This window comes from Coloeus monedula, assembly GCF_965178545.1.
Source record: "Coloeus monedula genome assembly, chromosome: 2".
NCBI classification, from domain to species: domain Eukaryota; kingdom Metazoa; phylum Chordata; class Aves; order Passeriformes; family Corvidae; genus Coloeus; species Coloeus monedula.
Genome location: NC_138782.1, coordinates 18,034,031 through 18,051,495, shown reverse-complemented (window position 1 = coordinate 18,051,495; position 17,465 = coordinate 18,034,031). Strand labels below are relative to the sequence as shown.

Sequence of the window (17,465 nt, the reverse complement as noted above, 5' to 3'; positions counted from 1 at the left end):
TGAACGGCCTCACCTTGGGGTGGCCCTGCCAGCTGCGGACAAGCCCAGTTGTATCCTGATGGTGGCCTAAACTGGCTAGGAAATTATGCCCTCAAGCCCCAGTCCCACCAACACTTCCACACTGGCAGAGAGCAGCACTGCTGCCACGAGAAGTGTGAGATATTGCTGCTGCCCACTGCTCCTCTACCTGCCATACCCTCTCCCTCAAGTTTTAAATGAACTAAACCAGGGGATCTCCAGGCACGTATCTGAAGTCCTCAGCGTGTATTTAGCATTTGGCTTTCACTCCATTATAACTGTGCAGCTCTTTGGAACCCACTACTGTTGTCTTTTAATCTTAAATGTAACTTGAAGAGACCATGAATATCCTGACTATTTTTCACAGCCCTATTGAAGTACAATCCCTTGTGATAGAGAGTCCAAGGTCTGAAGAGCAGCTTTAGACCCTAGGAGAGCCTCAGAAATCAAACTGCACACACTTTGCAGAGCTCTGGGTACACAGAGTGTGCTACTAAGCAGCCAGACAGACCAGGCTCCCTGCTGCTAAACCTGGAAGATTAAGCAATGTAAGAGAAAGCCACATCCAAATATCAGCCTCATGCCTTTTCTAGTTTTCCCAACTAGTCCCTAAACCATCCTACCATGACAACAATAATGGCTATTTCTAACTTCAGGACAGTCCATAAAGATAAATTTTGTAATTCAAATAAATGCATTCTTCCAAATAATCGGAGCTCACAGTCCTCTACGTCAGCTACATTCATATAACATGGAATTAATATGTATCAGGAGAGCAACAGACCCTTTACCACCCTGCAGTCAGGTGAATTCCTGAATACACCATTTGAGTATTATGTCAAAGGCTAGAAAGCAAATTAAAGCCCTGGGATTCTATCGGGGTACCAGGCACAAAGTAACTAATTTTTGTAAAAACCAAGCAAAGATTTGAACGCTTATGTATTGACTATGAGGCAAGCTAATGAGATCAGAAGAAAAAAAACCCCCAGGATTATCAGGAAAAGCAGTTAATTCCAAAATAACACTGGGGCTTTTTCCTCCAAAGGTACTTATTAAAGTCTGATGTTACCAATAACTCATTACCTTTGCACAAGTGTTTATGAACTTTACAACCTCAGTAGATCAAGCGAAGTAAAGAAGAAAATAATTCTTCAGCACAAAAATAAAATCTTTGGTCTTACTCTTGTCAGCAAAGTACCACTTGATGCAATTAAGACCTTGCTGCTGAAGCAGACTGCTGCAACAGCAGTATTTTTAGACCCTGAGGGAAGGGAGTGCCTGGCATCATGCAGAAGAACATGCAAATAAAGCAGCACCACACCAACAGAGCTCTGCTTGGCCTCCTCTAGGCAGAACTAGCGAGGCAGTGCAGGACTCTGAGGCAGGCACACAAACTCCCTAAAACAAAAAGAGAAGCAAAGGAATAATCTTTCCTTCATTCACAAGGCAAGGCTGGCAGCGCTCCTGATGGCACCACCGCCCTTCCCATGGCCAGGAGCTGCAGGCTGACAGCTGTGTTTCACAGGAGTACAGAGGGGGATCTGCAGGAGCATTTCTGCAGGCAGGAGGTGACCAGAGCTTGCCAGGGCTCCTGCTGTTTCTCTCCAGGTAACACTGAAGGCCACCTATGCCCTGCAGCAGGGACACAGAGACATCTCCCTCTCACCACCTCCTGCTGAGGGTTCATTCCCATGGCAGACCAGCCCTGGCTCTACAAGACTCAGGTCCTGAAAATATTATTTAAAACAAAAATTATTGATCCTGTTTAAATTCTAAAGAAACTTTCATATACCTGTTCATCCAACCAACACCCACACAATCACCCCAGTCACAGTTAAAAGCAGAACCAGGTGTCTTTTATTTCCCATTCCTCAGCCTGGGTGTTTTACATACAGTAACAGTCACTATCCAAGTGACAGACAAGGAAAATAAACCATTACTTACTTTTCCCAAAAGCTGCATTTCCCAAAAAAGAACAAAGTACTTTTTAATTATTACCAAGTACTGCCATTCAAACTAGTTTTATGTAACAGCACTATTTAGATTTGATTCTCCCTCTCCTCCTCCTTCTCAGTTAAGGAATAACAAAATTATTACCCTTAATGAATTAAACAGCTCCACAGAAGAGGAACTGGGTTAAAAAGGGAAAATTTTCACCTTATAGTAACACACTACTTCACAGAATGATAAACAGTGTTCCCAAATTTTAAACATGCATGTTTGTAGAAGAAAAAAACCCAGAGTATCTACCAGCAAAGTTGAATTTTGAATATTCAACACAGCAAATCCTTTCCCATCTCAAACCCCATCGCAATCTAGCTGGACTAAAAGCAGTCCCTTACCCTCAAGGAACTGTACAGACAGAAGTGATATAAGGACAGCTCATAAAACAAGAAGTATCTCCCAAAAATCTCTGTCAAAAGATTTTTTGTCTTCCCAATGTTTATTTCCATGCATACAGTTTTTTCCATAAAATTTTCATAGTCTTTTCTGTAGGAGCTAAAAATAGTCAAACAGCATCTTTACAGCACATTTGTCAGGAAAGCAGCAGGCTTATTGAGCAAGGTAGTGCATCGCTCCATTTCACAGATTCACTATTCCAATCCAAGGACAGGCAGACACCCAGTCTATCCTCCTGTAGCAAGTCTGGTGATCTAACTCACAACAGAAATTTATTGGCATGATCTCTAAAACAGTCAAAAAATACCAACAGAAAGCAAACTCAAGTCAGATTATTAAATCTGACCAGCTCCTGGCTTCTGCTATTTGTTGACCTGCACTTACAATGTTTATGATGCTAGCAGCTCATGGACCAGCTGCAGAGGAGCAAAAGGGTTAATTTTTGATGACAACTTTCCTCACTTTTTCAAGGACCAGTTTTCATCAGGTGAACAAGCCAAATCAAATTGATCTTTAGCTACGAGACCAAAAAAAAAAAAAAGGAAGTAGGAGGTATGGACTGCCCCTTTTGGCAACTGCTGAGTTTTTCTGGATTATTTGCTATCCAGCATGACACCCTTGATTATTTAAGCATGATAAACTCCCCATCAAGAGATGAACGAGTCAGCTACAGGAACACCAATGCCAGTGCCAATAACAAGGGCACAGGTAGCAGTCCACAGCCAGAGAAACCTGACTGCAACTTTTGATTTAAAGTGGTTACAGACAGTACAAGCCATCTATGAAACAACTCAGAGCCACAGGCTGCTGCATGGTGCATAAGAGTCAAAAACAAATGAAAACCATTCACACTAAATCCTGAAGACCAAAGAAACCCTACATACAGAACAGACAGCGTGAGCCAAGTGTCAAGGACATGAAGGCAAAAAGATCCTAATTTGAATAAAGACAAGAAGAACACAGTATTTAGGCTTCGAGACAAAACAACAAATGCCCATCTTTTAAGAATTCCTAAAAAACCTCCATTTCTTACGTGGTAACAAAGAACGGTGAAGACAATGGAGCAAGAACTCACCAAATACTACACAGTCATGGATACATTCGTAAACCCCACACAGTGAAACTGCTCCACCCAAAACCTTCCAGAGAAACCCAAGATGGAAAGCAGGAGAGGCTGTTTCCCAGCCTAATGCCTTACACCACAGAGGTTTTCTGCCAGTCTTGCTTTTTAATTAAATATGGCATTTTGGGATCCAGTGATAAAACTGTATTACTGCATGGTCTTCAAAGACTAGAGTCAACTGAGGAAAGGTATTTCCATTGTTATTTTTTTGGTGCTTTATTCCTTACAAGTCTCCATACATTATTAAAATTAAGAGGTTACATTTATTACATTACTACACCAACATTAATACCCTTTTATATTTGCTAACCTGTGCATTTCTTTAATCTTGTGCAAACTAAGAGCATACTGAACAAGTTCTATTTCTTAGCTGTAGAAAAACAAATATTTCTTCATTTGCATTCATTCTGTACAGAAGAAACTCAAAACTGTACGTCAACAAAACATTAAAGACTCTTACAATCCTCATACATGACAAATGAAATTAAATTACAAGTCAAGATGAAATTTTCTTGCCAAGAGCTTCCATTGCAATGTCCTAACATGGCACCTTTCTAATGTTTTTGGACATAAATTAAACAGAGCAGAAACAATAATGTGGCCGCTGTAATTTCACAGAGAATACACCATATTCCTGTATCCAATGTTCAAAACAGTGACTACCAAGAACACTGTTAGAAACCTGAGAGCTTTGTACCTGTGCATAGTAAGTTTTCATACAGTCTTGAATACTTAAAACACATACTCTAAGCAAAATTTAACTACGGCAGTAAGTGCCATCCACCTCATTTTGGCAGGATGAGAGCCAAAGAACAGCATGGCAGCTACAGATTCACATTTCCCTAAATAAATAGTAGTCTCATCATGTCTTACAAGTCTGGAAACCAACCTGACATTTCAATCAAATTTTAGTTTAATTTTCATTTCTGTTGAGCCTCAAAATTCAGACACAAAAGAAATGACTAAAAGCTTAATCCTTCTATTTATTTTGCACCAAGTGAGGACTTGTCAGGAAGAAGTGGGCGAGCTGGAAGTATCAACTAGGAGATACTATGACTACCTGCTCCACTGCTGCACCACTCAATGCCACCTATAATTTACAGATTTGCAACGCTGACTGCTGATCCCTGATCCAGAAGACAAAATTATCTGGATAACATGCAGAATACAAACACCAACATTGTCTTTCCCACACCTGAAGGTGTCATGAAAGGAGCCTTTTTTTCAGCTCCTCAGACAAGAAAACTAAAAATAAGTCTTTTACAACACAACAATCTCAGCCTTTTAATAGGTTTTGAGTGCCTGGGATTTTGATGGGAATTCCTTCCTAGAGACATTGCCTGTGTGGTGTGTGCTTGTCTAGGAGAGTTCTTGTTTAATGTCTCTAGACAGCACTCAATGTCAACCTCAGTTTTACAAGCACACCCAAATGAAAGCAGAGATAAATTAGTAGTTTTGGAAACAGTAAACATAGGTGAATGGAGGGGAGAGGGTTAAAAAAGCAGCATTGAGAGTTTCAAGCTCCAAACACTTCTCTAGGGAACTCAGTGATGGTAACTTTCGGAATGACAAAGGTGACATTTTTCTAACATTTCTAGAGGCTTACTGGAAGCCAACACCATTTTCATGTCACTGGAATGACAACTTCTTTCATGGGAAATATTTATTGCATCATGATCTCCATGACAATAAGAAATCACATTTCTGTCTTCAAATCTGTTCAGATTCAATCTGTATTTCAGAAGCTTCTCTAAAGGCATTAGGAGCACTACCAGTGCCTAAAATGCATTTTAAAGAGGTAATTTAGACAAATATCCAAGCTGGTCACATCTTCCCCTTTCCTACTGAGGACACAGGCCACCACATACTACTAATTCAGCTGCCTGGAATCAGTCTGTGGCTCTGGAGAGGTCCTGACATGTACTCAGAAAAGCACTGAGGGTCCTTCCAGAGCCACTAACCAGAATGGCAAAAGCAACAAAGCTTATCTGCAATGCTTTGCAGGGACAGCTGCAGGTTAGGAAAGAACACCTAGGAGTGAAAAGTAGTGAAAACTCACTGCAGAACAATTCATGTTGGAACTCCAGGCCTCTGGTTACAGCCCTTGCTCAAAACAAGGCTGAGTTCAGTCGAACACTGAGCAGGAACAGAGATCCATCCCTCCACCTCTCTGAGCACACATTCCAGAGTTTTGACCATCCTCATGCCTCACCCCAGCAGGTGCTCCAAGAGAGCCAGGGCCTTTGATTATGTTTCTTCTTATCTCAAGGCAACAAGTCAGGGTTGGGGTTTTTTTCATTTTTAAACAAACTGCTACTTTAATTATCAGTCAAGACTGATGCATGAAAATGTTGTACAAACTTAGAAATTTTACCCTGCTAGCCATTTATGCACCTCAAGCTTCCCGAATCTATTTCTTCCTGACTCTGCCAGAGACAGGACTTGTTTCTACTATGTGGCCCCCATGCAGCATGATATTTACAAACACAGGAGGAAAGCTCAAAATAGGTTTGGATCAGAGCAAGTGATGTTTGAGCACAGCCTTTAACTCCTCTGAGACCCCTGCATCTCTCCCACCATGGACACAGGCATATAAGAGGTTCAACCACAGTATACAGAAAGGACTAAAAAGCTGAGCTGGAATCTCTTATTTATGCTGTGTATAAATGTCAGATAGGGTTTATCCCAAAAATAGAAAAAAAATTAAATATATTCAGTACAAACTCTCTTCTCAAAACGTAACAGAACAAGCACTACTTTACACTGTGCCACATTTCTCAGACTTTCCAGTACCTGAAGAATAAACATGACATACTGAAGCTGCCTGCTGTATTGCAGTCAATTTGATTATGCAATTAATATTTGTATTTGCACAGGCTGGCTCTGTGACTACATTTTAATTTCAAACATGCTGACTATGAGACAAGGAGCAAGAACCTCATGTACTTGCCTTCTGAAAACACCACATAGGAGAAGCAGGGCTGTACTGTGTATACTTATGACTGATAATTATTTTTTTAATCAAGGAAAACCAGATGGACACTGGCAGAACCCCGAGTCTTAAAAGACAGGCAGCTATCAGGAGACTCTGTTTTCTCAATTCTCATCAGGAGCTGCTCCAGTCAGTAAATGTCATTTTATCTGAAGATGTGCACCATGTATTTTAATTTGTGTTGTTCCTGTATCAAGAGTTAATATGGACGGCTGATGGAACTCTGTGTTCCATTTACCCATATAGGTTAACAACACACTGCAGATTACAAACTACTGAAAGAGGTGGATTCCTTTATCTCCAAAAGATGACTTGCACCACCTGCAGGTCTTAGTAGAGGGTTACAACAGTCTAACTTTTGGGGGGGGAAAAAAAAAAGTAAAACTTTCAGACACCGATTTTACGCTACTGGGACAACAGTTAAGTCCAATATCTCATGTACAAGCAAAACAAGAGGCTTCCTTCAAAACAGCCACTGAACAATCAGTCCAGCTTGGGCAGTTCTGTGAGTCTGAGGAGATTTGCACTGGTTAGTGTTACATGGGGTCCTTAACACGGCACACTTAAAGCTAAGAAAAAAATCAGTAGCTCCCCTTGACGACAAAGGAGACATAAAGGAAGAACAGTCCAGGTATTTCCTTCTCAAGCCACCTTATGTTCTAAACTGTGGTCTGCAATCCTTAAAACAGCCACAATATACTGTAAAGTCTTCAGAAAACAACTTGGTGACTGCATATCTTTCAAAAGATATTTGAATCTGTCAGTACATCTCACCAGCCCCACTAACAGCTTCTCTTATCATACTTGTTCCTTGGGATTAAAAAAAGAACAGTACTACACCCTTTGAAAAGCATGAAGTTTGGGAGGATGAAGCTTACAAGTAAATTACATTGCTTTTATCTCAGAGAATTGAATTCATCCAAGTAGTACTTCTAAGCAAGATGCATTCAGACAGAAGGCAGCAGAGTAAAGTGAAAAGGTGCCACTAGGGTATTTCAGTGCCTGTAAGTAGAGGTTAAAGCAAAGTACTTTTAACAAATTGCAGCTGCAAGGACTCTGCAGCTGGGCAAGATACAGGAGCTTAGCAGTGGCCTTCTATCAAATTCATAACACTTTGATACACTGGCCTCTACAAGCTTCACTAAGAGCTTCACTCCATTTAATTACTCCCCTCCTCCTTTAAATATACCTTTTCCTACCTGCAGCCAACATTAGCCACACAGAATGGCAACACGAAACACAGAGGTGACAGTAACTCTACAAACAGGTCAAGTTACATTTTCTGCCTACAACTCAACCCCAGTTTTATAAAGAAAACACTGTCTCTTCCAAACTTGGGAGATTTCTGATGTACAGTAATAAGCAAACATGTCTCACACAGAAGTTAAAATTTCTATTGTTTACTTTGACATAAGAAAATTACAAAATGGGAGTTCTAACTTTCAAAATTTTAAAAACAACACAATCATAAAATTAAATTTGGCTCAGATCTTAGGATCCAAAACTGACAGACACAGATGATCTCGGGTACTTTGTCAAGAACCAACAATGAAAGCTTTTGTAACACATGCAGGAATAAGATCCAGCATTCAAAAAACCTGGGAACAAATATTTCAGTGTCACATAAACAACATTTCTAAGTGGGCTCTGATCAAGTTACTACACACCATTCTGCAAATGATTAGGAAAAGTAGAAAAACTTGTTGAAGAGAAGCGGAATAATTCACTCTCCAGAAATCCAGAGAGAAAACTACCATCCTGGTTTTGGCTGGGATAGAGTTTATTTTTTCTCAGTAGCTGGTACAGTGGTGTGTTTTGGATTTTGCCTCTCCTCCCCATTCCACCAGGGAGGTGAGCGAGCAGTTCTGTGCTTCGCTGCCAGCTGGACTTAAACCACAACAACTGCTCTTTGCATAACTTATTTAAATATCAGCATGTCCAAGCCAAGATTTCTTTTTTTGGTAGTAGGGATCTGTGCCCAACAGCATATACAGACATACCTGCAATGCCTTATGTGAAATATGAGCCTTAGAGGAGCTATCAAAGTTAAATTCAATTTTCTGGCCTCTTCTGCTTTGTCAAGATACACTTTAATACACATTTTGTAATGCATTAACCTGCTGACTGCTAGAGTTGCACGGAATTTTGTTTCAGATCATAAGAATATAGATATATTTAGGAGTAGTTTAAAAAATGTGTAACTTGTCTTTGCATGGTTAACGTGCTCAAGACAAAGACACACAGTATGAATTCAGCCTTTGCAGTTCTCCTTTGAGAAGGATTCAGAATTATCTGTACATTCTCAGCAGACATTTATCAGATTCTCTAAGGCTTCTTATCAACTGATGCTGTTATCAGGACAGCCACACGGTGACAGAGGGCAGGATCAAAGAGCAAGAAAGAAAAAGCCCCCACAATATCCAGGCATGATTAGAGTGACCTACCACAACCAAAAGTAGCTTTCTTCTGGAAACAGGAAGACATCACTACTGCTTAACTATTTGAGTGTTCAGTTGATTTTTTTTTAAACTGCTAAACTTGAAGTGACATCAAAATATTATTATACAGGCTGAGCATTTGCATATGAACAACAGTCAGTAAGTGGCTGCTACACTGCCTTAGCCTGTAGCACAGGATCATTCCCATCACCTAAACACACTGCACCTCCTCTTTCAAATGTATAATTGTAAAAAGCATTTAATTCAACAGTAACCTGTCAATTTGCATCTCAAGGAAAAATATCTTCTGCTCTAACTGCAGTGCATTACAGGGTAGCACACAAAAGACTCCAACCACTATTATTTCTTGGTTGCAGCATTCTGTGCTTAAAAAGAAAGGGCCTTATATAAAATAGTTACTAACTTGTTTAAGTCTATCTAACACATAATATTGTTACCTTTCTTCAATTCTGGTCTTGTCCATAAGTGGTTGTTTGATCCACTGATTAACTAGTCTTTGTCCTTGAGGGGTTCTGCATTTATTCAGTAAACCAGCTAGAGACTGTGCAGTATTTGCATTCTCCACAGAACTCTGGAAAGAATGAAAAAAAAATATGAAGAAAAAAAGAAAAAGAAGATAAGTTAGTGAAGTTTACTGACACCCACTGAACAGCACACAGCTATTTAGGAAGAGAACATGTTTTTTTTCCTATTAAACTTGGCACCCACCAAAAATGGTAAATGAAACAGTGCAGCATCAAAGTACTTAACTCTGGTCCCTGGAGCATGGCACGCAAGCAATAGGTTTGTCTATTTTGAAACCAATCCTAACTGAACAGCAAAGTTAAAAGTGTACCTAGTCATGGGGCAGTTTGCACTTTGAGTAGCAAAAATGGAAATACATCTAGATATTTGCTGGTTTGCTCTTCTTAAGGTCAAAAAATAGGGATCCTGTCCATCACAAAACAGCAGCAAGAAACAGGACTTGAGTTCAAGGGTTTAGTTTGAGAACCTTGGGGTTTGCTGCGGGGGAACAACACAACAGAACCAGGTAATGGGGAAGAACAGTTACTCGAATTCTCTCAAGCTTCCCCAGATCACCTCTGCAGTGCTATAAACACCTTTAAACTTAGCTCTGTTCCAATTATAGTTTACTACCTATAATTCAGTTTAATATTAGCTGGACTCCAGACAGCCTTTTGGGCGTTTTTGTTGTGGTTTGGTTTTCACACAAACAGCTACAAAGCAAAAATTATGGTTAATATTAAACAAACAAGCTTGTTTCAACTCTTGACTTCGAAATGAAAATCTCAGCCCCCTCTACACAAGAAAATCTGCAATTAAAACAGCAGGCAAGCATTCAACTAGGAGTAGGTCTGGATGCCTGCAAACAACTAGGATGTAGAACTAGAATCACAACAACAGGAAATGAATGCAGTGAGAAGGAATATTGACACATTCAGCCCCTGGAATATCTAATATCTAAAGTGGATGTGCCTATTTTCAGTGTTCTGGACAGTATTAGATATGAAAAACTAGATAAGTTAGTTTTAAAATTAGATAAGAAAGTATCACAGAATACATATACTATACACAAATTACCTACTGCAGCACATCCAGTGAAAGGTAAAGTATGTTCCATATAACCAGCTGCATCCGCTGCACCATAAGAACTTTACCTACACACCCCACAGAGCAACCCCGATTACAAAACAGTTTGTCTTTGCTTTACTGATGTCCAAAAACCTCCCCCCACATATCCTATCATGCAGGTAACTTCCTGCTACAAGGTAAAATCTTTGTTCCAAGGCTCACAACAGCCCCTGAAGACAGACACAGCAGCTTATTTCCTATCACAAGACATGTAACACCTGCAAGGACTTGTAAAGGAATGTGGCTAAAACAGAACTTCCTAGAACACCCTCAAGAAAGCTTGAGAAGAAATGTAATTTTTGCTTCATTCCCTAGACAGGGGCACAGCAGCAGGAAAAAAAAATATTAAAAATTCAGAACATCTCTTTTCAGGGCTAAGCAGGTCAGATGCTGAATATATGCTCTGTTTTCCTGCAGAAATTTCTCCAAGGTAAACAGGGGCCATAACCTGTGATTTCTTCCTATAAATCTGAAATGCAAGCAGATTAGGTCCAAGCAAAGATCATTAAGCAGAGTTTACTAATGTGGAAACAAAGGAGAAAAGCTGATACACCACACCACTTTGAGTCCATGTTTCCCTGTAACTATAGAAATGGGCAAAGCAGAAAAACAGACTTGGCAGGAGGTATGAAGGAGCCTGTTAACCTGTTTGGATTTGTAGAAAACGCGTCTAAAAAAGGTAAAATTGACATCATCCAGTTAGCATGACATGGTGCTTTCAGAATGTTCTCAAGTACTGTCCTGTTCACTGCCAGCCCTCCCTTCCCATCACCACCTTGCTCCTGCCATGTGTTACATGTTCCACTAATACCATCTAACTCAAGCTTGTATTCTTCTCCCAAGAACAGCACGACTGTGGCCCCTTCCTACCTCCTTGATGATCTTCTCTCCCCTTCTACACTTAAACTAGTAAGAAACAAAAACTAAAAAGGTGGTAACAGTACCTATATGTTTAAAACACATGTTGCAAGGGAGTAGCTGAGAACAAAGCTAAAATGTAGAAGTTGCCATTAATCTGGATCTGGGGAATTGCAATTGGGCAGTCAGGCTCATTATCAAGCAGCTAAGTAAGTATATTGTAAACCAGTTACTAACTCAAGTGTGCATTTCTTACCTGAAAAAGGTTGAGGGCTTGAACAGCTGCATTGTCTAGAACCATATATTGACTAAGATCAAAAGTAGTCAGTTCAAATTGTCCAAAATTAGACTCATCTGACAGCAACTCCAAAAACTTGATAACAGCCGACAAAGATGAAACAGCAACCTGAAGGTTTTTTTTAAAAAAAACCACATCACATTCTAGTTAGAAACAGTTCTGAATCCAAGAGGATTTGATAAATGCTCCTAGAAGATTACAGCTGGGGAAGGCTTTGAGCCATGTCAATTCTGGCAGGGCTACGAGAGACTCATCCTGTTTGACAAGACTTCATTTCCATAGGGACGCTCTATGGTACTGCAGCGTCTTTCTAGGCAGGTGCAAGAACAACACACGAGACAGCTGCATAATCTGATAAACAAAATGTGAAGTTGCACACCTTGCCAGCTTTCCAAAGCTGTTATCAGGATGTTTCCAGCTCGAGAACACAAACAAGTTATACTGCAGATAAATGAGATATGCTGGATCATCTCAGGACATGGTTTCAGGGTTAGTTTTCAGCCAGAACAAGGATCTGATCTGACTCACTGCACGGCATTGCTGAGTGCCAGCACAAAAGAGAGGAAGCAGCATGACTGACTTGTTCAGCTGCAACACTCTTCAAACAACTCATCTGTTATGAAATGACACATTAAGGGAGGATAACTCCGAACCTCACACCTGCAGTGAGCATCAGCAGCGAAGGGCATTTTAAAACTTGTTTATCTCAACAAATTGCCGCTTGTTTGCAGCTAAGAACAAACATGCAGGCACTAAATCATATACTTAAGCCATAAGACAACACAAAAATATTATCATAAACATTACTCTGTTTTCAAATACCAATTTTCCTGTCATGCAAAATAACCAGAGTATTGTATTTCAGTCCTCAGGCTAGATAGCTTATGAACAGCAGGCACCTCTAGTGCAGTCTATTTGCTTACTAGAGCTTACTGCTTTAAAGAGGTAAGTGAAGGGTTTTCTCCAGCTCTTCCAGGACCCCTGGTATCCAGCTCTGACACAGACTCAAGCTGAGCAGAACTGCTGAACACTTCAGCAAGAATGCAGAGATCAGCTCACATCAGGTGCACACACCACTCCACTTCTTAGAAAGAGAGGCACATTGAACATCGCTCACCTGCTTTTCCATCTCTGGCAGTGCTGCACTATTCATCTGCTCTTCTTTTTTTGACTTCAACAAGCGATTGAGATCCTGAACAATATCTTTGGTTGTGAAATCTGCCTTCTTCCTGTCTGTAATCAGGATTCCTCCCCTCTGAATGACCTGTTTGTTCACAAACACACAGAGTTATCATTTACTTTCAATATTCAGGGGACAGATGTCAAGCACACAGAAGCAAACTCTGAAGTGATATTTATTTACTGCTAGGCTGCAGGGAGAGGAAAGACAGACAAGATTTTAGAACTTTTGTTGATTAAAGTGCAAATCCGTCAACAAATAATACATTTTGTATGCATAAATCAAAAACTTCCTTGAATTAAGATATTGATCCTTTGTTGTTCCACAAATCACAGAGCCTGGCTAAAAAATCCAGAACTGAGCTTTTTAGAGGTTTTGTCTGTCAGCCACAGTGGTTCCCTTACTTGTCTCAGTTTCCCCATCTCTCCTGCAGTTTCTCCTCCTGGCAGCACGCACTCCTTTGGGCCCAGCTGAACCAGTAGAGCTTCAAGGTTTGAGAACTGATCATTATCTGGGAACTCACAAACACTCAATTTTCTCAGCGTAGTGTCGACATAGCCCACTCCTACTACTCTCTGTCCATCAGCAGCAGACAGCTTAACTCCCACAACCCCAATGGCTGTGGACATATCATTGTTGGCAAAGAGAACTTCCTCAAACTGGGCAAGGTTTCCTGGAGAACCCTATTTAGAAAAAGAAGAAAACTTTTTAAAAAGAATGTACAAACACTCTTTCTTTCTTTAAAAATAACAACTGATAAAACTAAGTACTGAACAGTCCACTAATATGAAATACACAGCCATTTTATTTTTTTAACCATTTGAATTTTACTTATCATCTACACAGAGCAAAGCACTTCAGGTTTCCTTAATTTCCCAACCTATGGCAAAGACACAGAGCAAGCTCTTTCAGCCACAGAGCACTAGAAAATACAGCGGTATGTATAACAGATATATAACAAACAGGTGTGATTTTTCATCATCAGTCCCTTAAAATCCCAAAACTCCAAGCAGGGAAAAGCTATGGGTTTTTTTTTTTTTTCTAATCTCACAATTATAAAGAAAGGCTGAAAATTGTACCTTGTAAGCTAAATACCAGTCATTTTCTTTGACAGATTTGCTCCCTGCTTTGTTCTTGTAAACTTCAACTCTGTAATGACTAACCAGAAGCAGGTCCCTCACAAAAGATTCGAAGTTCATTTTACTAAGCACAACACTCTCAAGCTTCTGAGTTCCTACAAAACAAATAAAGAAAATTATGAGATGCCTGAATTTGTTCATAAAGCTTATTTTCTGTAATCAAAATCCCCAAGAACAGCCTTCAGAGGACACTATTCTAATATCAAAGAGGCAAGTGTGTAGAATCCATGAAAACAACACAAATCCACAACATTCAACTGGTTAATATAAATGAAGAAAGCATCTCCAAATAAAAACAACGTTCAGTTCCTAATTTCACTAAATCAGTACGTTAACATATACACAGGGATATGTTCCTCTCACCCTTCCCCTCTCACAATATTCTTGACTTGATTTACTAATTAATATTTCACACTGCCACCCTATTCACACTCACACATGTGCCAAGACATTTCCCTTTTATCACAATATATCCAGTAGAAACAACATATCCTCAAAAAAAAAAAAAAAATTAACAGATTACATTAAAACCTAACTTAGGAAGTGCCTAATTGACAAACTTCTTGCTTCTGCTCCTGTATGTGCAAGCAGATGATGCAGCTGAACAAATTTAATTCCACACAGCTGCCCAGAGGACTACCACCACTTCTACCTCCCCACCTCCAGCAGCAGCCTACTCAAGGAGTAACAAAATTTCACTACTGAACAATTTGGGATTTCAGGTGAGAATATTAAGTTTTCTGCCAGGTTGGGAAGTGGAACTAACTCAGACTGGTGTCAGATAGATGAGAGCTGGATAACACACCAAGTAAGCACACGCAATAGGGAGTATCACATTCCTCTTTTAGCAGCATGCCTTCATCACATTGGAGGCTCTTCCTCCCTTCACATGAAAGATGCTAAACAGCAAACTTCCACACCCATAGGAACTCATGGGTTTATTTTAAATAGGATCTTTTCCTTTTCTTTCCTCAAACATCTATTAAGATTCTTTGAAACAGGTAAAAAACCTAATTCTACATAATTATGTTCTCTTTCCCAGTGCAGAACTGTCCAACTAAACACAACTTTTCTTATTCTTTCAGTTGAGACAACATAATACAATAGCAGGGGGTGGGGAGCAGCTGAAGTTTACGTGTACTTTGAAATCATCCTGAAAGCAACAAGTACAGTTTTATGCTTTTAGTTGGATACGGTAGATAAGGCTTTAGAGGGTTTAAAACTGGAGCTGGCAGTCACATGATTACATCTGCAAAATAACTTCTAAATTGAATACAAAAATAATACTGATGCATGTTTCTAGTCTGGAAGACACATCAAGCTTTGGAGAAGGCTGGGGTTTTGTTTCTGGGGTTTTTTTTAACACAGGAGCTCATCACTCACAATAAAAAGTGAAAAGCGTATGAGAATGTCACGCTCTTCTTAACGCTGCTGGCTCACACAAAAAAAAAAATTGTTCATTACAAAGAGGTTTACTTTGCAAAATCTGAGCCAATAACTTAGCAACATTGTGTTCCTCGAGATTAAGGCTAATGCTAAGGTTTGACTCTTCCAGCAAGGTAATTTATCTTGATGCTCTTACACCTGACATCTGCAAGCTGCACCGTCTTATACCAAGTGATAAACGAAAAGCAGCAGGCGGTGGATGGAAAAGAAAATCTGACGAAATACATAGAAAGACTTCAAAGTAAAGAACTGCATCCCGTGATTCCAGGCCTCAATGAACCAGAACGGTCACTGCAACACGGGGACTTTACAGCACCTCCCTTCCCGCATCCCTCCGCCCCGGGAGCGGCGGGAAGGGACCCGCAGCACCTCTCGCTCGCCCTGACCGGTCCCAGCCTGAGCCCAAGGCACCCACGAAATGCCACTCTGTGCCCGATCCCCGTGACACCCGCGGGCCTCGGCCTTGACAACAGGGCAGCGCTGCACCGGCTGCCAGGGGCTCCCGCACGCTTCCAGGGACTACAGGGGGTTCCACGGACTACCTGGGGCATCCAGGGGCATCCTTCCCCCGCTCCCCCCCGGGCACCCGAGGCCCGCCGCAGCCAGGCCCGCCGCAGAGGAGCCCTCCCCGCCCCCCAGCGCTGCCCCTCAGCGCCCGCTCCCGGGGCTCCCCCGCGCACGCCCGCACCCACCCGGTGCCCCGGCCAGCTGGCGGATGACGGCGCGGGTGCGGAAGAGCTCGCGGGCGGCCAGCCGCGCGTCCGCGCCGTGCACCGTGTAGTAGTCGCCGCGCTCGAAGAAGCGCACGGTGGTGTCGGGCTTCTCGGGCAGCGAGAGCACGGCGCGCACGAAGCCCGCCTCGGCCCCCGCGCCCTCGGGCCACACGGCCTCCCGCGGCGGCTCCACCGCCATCTTGCGCTGCCGGTCCTGCTGCCACCGCCTCCCGCCAAAGGTGCCACGCGCGCGCCAGCGCCAGCAGCGGCGCCCAATCGTTGCGCGGTCCGCGCCTCGCGTCACGGCCGCTCCGCCGCGCTCCGCCCAATCGCTACGGGGCCCGCTCCGCGCGTCCCGCCCCCCCGGCCCCGAGCCGCCCGCGTTGCGGGAGCGCGCAGGCCCGGCCCGCCCGGCGCGCCGCCGCCGCCATGGCAACGCCGGGGCCGCGGGGCTACGGGCTGCCTCCGTCTCGGAGCTACGGAGCGCGTTAGGCTGGGAAACACCTCTGAGGTCATGGAGTCCAACCTAGGACCGAACACCGCCGTGTCAATCAGACCATGGCACCGAGTGCCGCGTGCAGCCTTTCCTTAAACAGCTCCAGGAACGGTGACTCCACCACCTCCCCGGGCAGAATTCCTCCTAATGTCCAACCTAATGTTGGACAACCGGTGTACCCCCGGCAGCAGTGCCGAGGTGATCACTGCCTTTAGTCCATGAGGAGGAGAGTGTCCTGTGGACCTGGAGTGTGGTGGCCCCCAGGGCTCCGTGCTGAAGAGATTCACGGGCTGCCAGAAGGCGAATGCTGAGCACAGCCCGAGAGCAGGGCTGTCACCGGGGGCGGTCACACTGCCAGCGGCTGTGGGTGACAGGCCCCCTCTGCTTACGGCAGGAATGGTGTCCAGAGACCCCATGTGCTCCCTCCAGCAAAGAGAGAGCAGCTCTTGCCCTCCTTACAGGGGGGGTCGCTCCTCCCAGGCAGCACAAGGAACAGGGGAAATGGCCAAAAGAACCCAAGGTTTGACCCGCATTTACACATGGGTGTTACCCAGCCCTGGGGTAGAACGGGCACGGATTGGCCTGCGGCACTCAGAGGTATCCTGAGTCCTGGCTACAAGGTGGTCCTCGTGCCCAGAATGCTTTAGGTTTTTGATTTTTTGTGCTCTTTTCCTTGCATTGTCCTAAGCGTTTTCTGTTTTGTTTACCTGT

The 17,465-nt window shown here is 42.6% G+C and overlaps 1 protein-coding gene across 1 annotated transcript in view; it reads right to left on the bottom strand.

The window, feature by feature from the left end:
* Positions 1-16,468, bottom strand: part of MSH2 (mutS homolog 2) — a 45,581-nt gene extending 29,113 nt beyond the window's left edge. The window contains exons 1-6 of the mRNA XM_082299261.1: positions 16,238-16,468; positions 14,040-14,194; positions 13,365-13,643; positions 12,898-13,044; positions 11,739-11,888; positions 9,430-9,563 (exon numbers count right to left, since the gene is read on the bottom strand). Coding sequence (XP_082155387.1) covers positions 9,430-9,563; positions 11,739-11,888; positions 12,898-13,044; positions 13,365-13,643; positions 14,040-14,194; positions 16,238-16,457 — 1,085 coding nt within the window. The 5' untranslated portion in view covers positions 16,458-16,468. The remainder of the gene's footprint in view (positions 1-9,429; positions 9,564-11,738; positions 11,889-12,897; positions 13,045-13,364; positions 13,644-14,039; positions 14,195-16,237) is intronic.
* Positions 16,469-17,465: the final 997 nt, after the last annotated feature.